Below are 7,777 nucleotides of genomic sequence, written 5' to 3' on the forward strand. Positions count from 1 at the left end.
TCCCCCCGGGCCGCCCGGGGCCGGAGGCAGCAGCGCGGGCGCGTGGTCGTTCTCGTCCAGCACGAACACCTGCAGCGTCACGGTGCTGCCCAGAGGAGGCTCGCCCGCGTCGCGCGCGCTCACCTGGAACTGCAGCAGCTCCAGCTCCTCGCGGTCCAGCGGCTGCAGCGCGGACACCTGGCCGCTCTCCGCGTGCACCGACACGTAGCTCGACAGCGCGCGCTCGCCCACCCGCCGCTCCACCAGCGAGTAGGACACCCGCGCGTTCTCCTGCGCGTCCGCGTCCCGCGCCGACACCGTGAAGATGTGGCCGCCGGGCGGGTTGTTCTCCTTCACGAACACCGTGTGCTCGGGCTGCGCGAACAGCGGCGCGTTGTCGTTCACGTCGGCCACCTCCACGGACACGCTGGCTGTGGACGACAGCGAAGGCGATCCCCCGTCCCGCGCGGTCACCACCAACTCATAGTTCGCCACGCTCTCGCGGTCCAGGGCGCTGTCCAGCACCAGCGAATAGTAATTCTTGAAGGTGGACACCAGCTTGAAGGGAACGTGTGGCGACAGGGTGCAGGTCACTTGTCCGTTGGCACCGGAATCTCGGTCGGACAGACTGATCAAAGCAATGACGGTGCCCAGTGGAGCGTCCTCTCTGACGGGCAGAGACAGGGAAGTGACGGCCATCTCTGGAGTGTTATCATTCTCATCCAAGAGTTTCACTATTACTTTGCAGTGTCCAGTTAATGGGAATGGACTTTTATCTACAGCATCGATGTTGATTTCATATAAATTGCAGTCTTCATAATCCAGTTCTCCCTTAACCGTTATTTCCCCACTATTAGAATTTATTGTAAATTTAGATTTTACATTGTCAAGAACAAGATTACTAAAGAGGTACACTATTTCCTTATTAATACCCTCATCTGCATCTGAGGCGTTCAGTTTAATAACTAACGTCCCATTCGGTGTATTTTCAAGTAATCTAACCTTATACACTGATTTATCAAATTCTGGGGCATTGTCATTTGCATCCAATACATTGATCAATAACTGAACAGTACCTGTTAGTTCAGGTTTTCCTCCATCCACCGCAATCAGTAATAAACGAAGTTCCTGGGTTTCTTCTCTGTCTACCGGCTTCGTCAATACTAGCCCTAAAGAGTTAGTTCCTTCTTCATTTGTTTTCACATCCAAATGAAAATGTTCATTAGAATTTAACTTGTATCTCAATTCTGCGTTTGCTCCGATATCCATATCAAATGCGCCCTCTAGCGGAAACCGGGAATCTACTGTTCTTGATTCTAAAATAAATAATCTTTGTTCTTGTCGCAAGAACCTTGGCGGGTTGTCGTTAATGTCCTTCACCTCCACCTCCACGTGGAAAACCTGCAGCGGCCGCTCCACCACCACCTCCAGGTGGATGCTGCACTCCGCCCTCCGCCCGCACAGCTCCTCGCGGTCGATCCGAGAATTCACAAACAAAATGCCATTCTGCACATTTACCTCCAGGAGGTCCCCGCGGCCCTTGGACGCCACCCGGAACAGGCGCGGCACCAGCTCCGCCAGCCCCGGCCTCCCAGGCTGCGAGGAGCAGAAGCGACAGCAGCAGACGCCCGGCTCCCGTACTTCTTTGGGAATATACCATCGCAAATTTGGTGCAATTTTCAAATGTCTTTGCACTACCACACAACAGCTTTGGGAAACTTAATTCCCAATTTGCTTTAATTTTTACTTGCTCGCCTTTTCATCTTCAGCCGCTGAGGATAAAATGGAGTGGCCTTTTTTCTAAGGAATGTAAACTCACTGTACTGTATTCCTTTGTTTAAAAATAAAATAAAAACGCGGTTTCTAGCGCCATCATGTGGATGAAAGGGTGAGTATTTTACCTTGATATGCTTTATTTTCCTTACATTTGTTAAGTATTTCCTCATTTCAATGACTCGAGTATTCTTTATTTCCCTTATCTCCAATCAAAATATAACCATAAATTTTTAATAAAAGATAACTTTTCATTAAACATTGCAAAATCAATACTAATTGAGTAGCGCCACACCGATCTTTTCTAAAGTGATCATATTGATTTATTTTCTTTAGGGAGAGGCTTTATAGATTCACTAGCTGACTTTAAACGTTTTAGTTTTTTATCTTATCTGTTTCAATATACTTTATTTAAAATTCTTGAATTGTTATTATTTTGATGCTATGTTTGTATACTACTTTTATGTTACTCATAAAACAAATTCATACTCCTATTGGCAGTATTTAATATTGGATGTTATTTTCAAAGTAACTAAAACTATTTGAATAGTATTCTTGTCTGAGTTCCCTTTTGGAAGTCTGATTTTCAAATTGCTGAAATCCATTTCTTTAATTTCTCTCAATATCACGCAACAACCTTTAGTGTTCACTGAAAAATTATAATGTGGAGATTTAAATTTTCTAGAAGCCTTAATCATAGTAAATCAATTTTGGTAAACATCTTGACACAATTTTCTAATTAGATTCATCAAGACAGCATTTCATCAAGTTGCTATTATTGATAAGTCCATGTTGATATAAATTGTGGGCTCACATATCTTTGCTTTTATGCAACAAATAAAAATCCTAATGTCTGTAGGTAAACTACTCCATAAAATGTTTGGGTTCTAGTAAGAATTAAAAGAGTGAAAATAAAGCACAGTATTAACTGGGCTAACTCTATGTTAATTTTATCTCTTTGAACCCTCCATTTGAATTGCTGCATGATACCACTTAGACATCATTTAATAAATGTAGCCAGAAGAAAATGTCCCCAATCTTTCTAATGAAAATATATGTAACATTCAGCTGTAGTATATACTCCTTAGAATTCTTTAAATGTTACAAAATCTTCCGTATCTTTGAAGATAAAGGGTCCAGGACATCAATAATTCTATTACCTGACACTTTTACATATAAAGCATAAATCCCAAATATATTTCCTTAGTTCTGGTATAAATCATATGTGGGATTTGAAGTATTTGTGTGTGTGTCAATGTAGAAAACAAATGTGGAAAAGTGTAATATGAAGAATAGCTTGAAAAGCAATAAGGAATTACCAAAAAAAAATACAAAGTCATTTGAAATAAATTTGTGTCCTAGTATTCAAAGTAGTAATGTAAAGAAATAAAATATTACTGGATTTATTTCTGATATAATTATTAAAGTATATATCATTCATTTAATTTTTGGAAACGTCTTATGATCTCTACTGTTCTGAACTTTCCCCTTAGCATTCAGATCATCCAAACACTAAAGAATTTAAACACTGATCAACTTTCAAGACTACTTACCAAAGAGATAATAACTTTTAAATATTTTAATGCACAATAATAAAAAGGAAAATTATAATCAATGTGTCAAAAATATCAGTTAACATTGATACACCTTCTATTACAGATCCATGGTGATATGAAACTATAGTATAAAAAAATTACTTTGAAAAAAGCAAATATTAAGTATTTAACAGCCAAACTGACAGTGTGGTATTTACAGTGCATGCATAGTAATTGCATAGACAGAATATTTTCAGTGTATATTTAAATATTTTTTAAAAGATACTAACTGGAGAAAATGTCATCAACACTATCACATGCTTCTCTTAGTTTATAATATTTTCATGTAACTACAAAGATATTCAGGAGAAAACGAAACCCTTGACATTTGATCCACCTTTTCATCTGTTAGATTATAGTAAGCCTTTGAATTATCATCTTGCATTTGTCTTTTAATGCTCAACTCTTTTTTGGAGGTTACTTTCTCAACAATTATAGACTTTCTAATCTTAATTCTATAGATGGCTCCATAGGTAGAGAAAATTCTTTAAATCTTTTTCCAAACCATTCTTCCAATCAAGTATTATAGATTACTTCACTGACTGAACTTTTCACTAGCTAGTTTCTCTGGAAATTTCCGTTACAGTTAAGCCCCGCTGCAGAAATAAAAACCCTTTATTGACACTGAATTTAGGTTCAGAAAACCAAGTAGTTTGGAGGCGTCTCTTCCTAATTTACTGGGAAGTACTCAGGAAGATTTTACGCTAGAAAATTTAATTTTTTCATTGGAGTCTAAATGTTCTTTATTTGCTACAAAACCAGAATAAAATTTTAATAAGCTATAATATATTTTGCTCCTATCTATAGAAAACTCTATAGGTCTATTACACTGCTGAGAAATAGCAGGTGAAATTGAAGTGATCTTTTAAAGATTTATAAATAATTTATGCATCTGGGTCAAATTTGACCAAAATTATGTATAAAAATAATTTATCCTATGAATGCATATTGTGTGTATACCATACATATCTTTACATTACTTTTATAATAGTTCAACTTTCCTATAAAGTATTGAGCTAAAATATTTATATTATATATCCATTCTGAAGAGAAAATCTGAGTATTGCTAAAGTGCCTCTGAGAGAATAAGTCAATTAAGTAGTTTTCGTCACAATACCATTGCCTTCGTTAATGCCAAATGAGCTCATTTAATGGTGAAAGGGACAGTGGAGCAAAATCCTAGAACTTTTGGGTTTAGTCTATGCATTCACATTAATAGCGTTAGGCAAGTTTTTTTTATGTCTCTGAGCCACATTTTAGTCATCATTAAATTGAGAGAAATTACTATCTCTTAGGTCACATCCAGTTTTAAAATTCTAGGCCAAATGAATAGAACTTAGTGAGGTACAAAATTCCTATAGCATTAGCCAATGTCCAGGATAAAAAAAAAATGTAGGGTAATTAAACAGTAATAAACTTCAATAAGCTTGGTTCTCATGCTACCAATGGTGGGGAGACTATAAAATAAGCTGGGGAGTTTGAGAGATAAAAGTATAAAATGTTTGGAAGATTTATAATGATAGATATTATTGTAGTAGATAAAAAGAGAAAAATTTTATTTCAAGTCTTTCCATAAATGCCCTAAATCCACATATGTGGAGGAATATAACTACATCTAGAACTACAACTTCCATGCATAATACCCAGAATTCAATACCTTATCAAGCTAACTGAGCAAGAGGATCATAAGAAAAAATGAACAATGAAAAAGATGCAGATGATCCAATTATTACAGTGATCCAGCAGATCAAAAATAAACTGTGATTAATGTAATAAGTTTTAAAAATTCACCATGATGTTAATCTATTTCTAAAATGAAAATTATAATTCTAAAGTTAAAAATGTCATAATTGAAGTTTAGGTTCAATCAATGATTTTAACACTAGACTGAACTAAGAAGAAAGGGGGAAATGCTAAAGTAGATGATTGGTCAGAATAAAATATCCAGCATGTAATAAAAAAGATCAAATATGATTTTCAAAAAATAGATAGGGCACCTGAAGATATAAGAGATATGGTGAAAAATTTAATCCACATATCCCTTCAATTACAGAAGAGGAGAAGAAAAAAACATGAGGCAGAAGCAATGTTTGAAAGCAGACAGCTAAAATTTTGCTAGACTGATGAAAGACATCAAGCCACATATTCAAGAAGCTTTAAAAACCACAAGCTAGATAAAATCAAAAAAATTAAAACTGAGCATATAATAAAGGAACGGAAAAATCGAAAACAAAGAAAAATTATGAAAAGAAGCTGAAGAAAAAGAAAAATGCACACAACCTGAACAATAATTTTGACAGCCATCTTTTCAAAAGAAGACTATGGAATGTCATTTTGAAAGTGCTGGGGGTAGGGAATAACTTCCCACTCAACAAAACTATTTTTCAAAAGTGATGGTGAAATAAGCATATTTGTGATATATAAAAGTTAGAGAATTCTTTGCTACCAGAAATATTAATATTATTAATATTCTATTTAACATAGCACTAATGGTTCTACCGAATGCCATAAGACACAAAGGATATAAAAGGTATAAGAACTGAAAAGAAAAAAATGCAACCATTATTATCTGCTGATAGGATGATTGTCTATATCAAAAAATATAAAGCACTTGTAGATAAATTACTAGAACTAATAACATGTTAAAACAAAACAAAAAATACAACATATTCATATATATCATTATTAAACAGAAATAAATTTTTAACTTAAAGCTGATGTGCATAATGATCACAAATTGCAAATACCTAAGAATCAATCTAATTAAAGATGTATAGAACCTCTACATTAAAAATTTATAAAATATTAAGAAATTTTACATATTATTTAGATAAATAGACCATGTTCATGAATTGATGACTCTTTATTATAAAGATGTCAACTAGTTTCATGTTCTTCAATACTAGATTCAATGCAATACAAATCAAAACCTCACAAAGTTGTTTTTGTGGAAAATTTAGGTGGAAATGAAAGAAGCAAAATGGCATTGATGCAAAAAAAAGTTACATAGATTAGAACGGAAAAACACCATGCATATATAATGGACAATTGTTTTCTTTAAAAAAAAATATGTAGAACTCATTTTAAAGAAATGGTCTTGATCCACTTGAATATCCCTGGGGGAAAATTATTCTTGATCCCAAGTGATAGAGTATAAGAGTGCAAAATCAAGAAACGGGTTATATCCAGAATATGATAAAATTGTAAAAATAATAGAAAAATACAACAGCTATAGAAAAATAGGCAAACTATGTGAACAGCTATTGCACAAAATGGAAAGTAAAAAAGGTCCAACAATACAAAAGGTGCTCAACCTCATTTATAAATCAAGAAACATAAAACTGAAATACTAAACACACCCAGCAAAATGATAGCCACTTAAATAATCTGGTAATGCTTAGTTTGGGAGCTATGTAGAACAATAGGAAGTCTCATACACTCTAGCACTAGTGTAAACAGGTAAATGCATTTGGGGAAAATTGTTTGGCATTATGTATTAAAGATGAAGATATGTACATATTCTATGTTCCACTAATCTCATTCATAGTTTTAAAAATGAGAAAATTGTATACATGGGTACTGAAAATTTTACACATACATTTATAGCAGCACTATTTAAAATAGGCATAAAGAGAATACAGAGGAAACCAAGATGGCAGCATAGGTAAACACTGGAGTTTGCTGCCTCGAACAACCACTTCAAAAATACAACTAAAAGACGGAACAGACATCATCCAGAACCACAGGAAGGCTGGCTGAGTGGAAATTCCACAACTAGAAGGAAAGAGAAAAGCATACTGAGACTCAGAGGGGGCGCAGTGCGGAAGTAAAATACTAAGGTGCGGAGGTGCATGCGGAGAGGGCTGGCAGCTGAGGGTGCGGTTGTTGTTTTCAATCGGGAGGGAGTCTCAGGCTCTGAGCTCCAGTTCTGGGCGAGTCTCTGGGGACCCAGACTCATATGAGAGAAGCGAAACGGTCTGGCATTGGTCAAAACTCCAGGGCAGCTTCCTCTCCCAGGGGCAAGCAGCGATTGTCCAGACACTGAGAAGTGGAGCCTCTGAGAGCAGCCATAACTGCTAGCCCCGCCCTGTTGATCCCGTGGGACCCCACCCGCCCAAGCCCTGCAGGGAGGTTTTTGCGGGATAGCTTAAAGCAGAGGCTAGATTAGCACCTCCCTAGAGATCCAGGAGCCAGGAGCCACCCAGAGGTCAGAGCGGGACCATCCAGTTTGCAGCTCTGTGGAACCAGAAGGGACACACTCAGGGGGCAGACTCAGTAAGCACCAAAGCCCCATTGAAGCAAGTTTTGCCCCAGAGGGGTGTCTCCTGCACAGAAGTTCTCCCACTGCAGACACAGCTGATTCTCACAGCCAATTGGCCTGGAGGTCAATTCCTCCCAGTGACAATTACAACAATCAAGGCTTAACTATA

General features: G+C 37.0%; 1 protein-coding gene across 1 annotated transcript in view; it reads right to left on the bottom strand.

Annotated features, from left to right (window-relative positions):
• LOC102766963 (protocadherin alpha-5) overlaps positions 1-1,866 on the bottom strand; it is a 5,939-nt gene extending 4,073 nt beyond the window's left edge. Inside the window, 2 exon segments of the mRNA XM_015569585.1 lie at positions 12-1,563; positions 1,565-1,866. Coding sequence (XP_015425071.1) covers positions 12-1,563; positions 1,565-1,639 — 1,627 coding nt within the window. The 5' untranslated portion in view covers positions 1,640-1,866.
• Positions 1,867-7,777: the final 5,911 nt, after the last annotated feature.

Source organism: Myotis davidii, unplaced genomic scaffold (assembly GCF_000327345.1).
Source record: "Myotis davidii unplaced genomic scaffold, ASM32734v1 scaffold545, whole genome shotgun sequence".
Lineage (NCBI taxonomy): Eukaryota > Metazoa > Chordata > Mammalia > Chiroptera > Vespertilionidae > Myotis > Myotis davidii.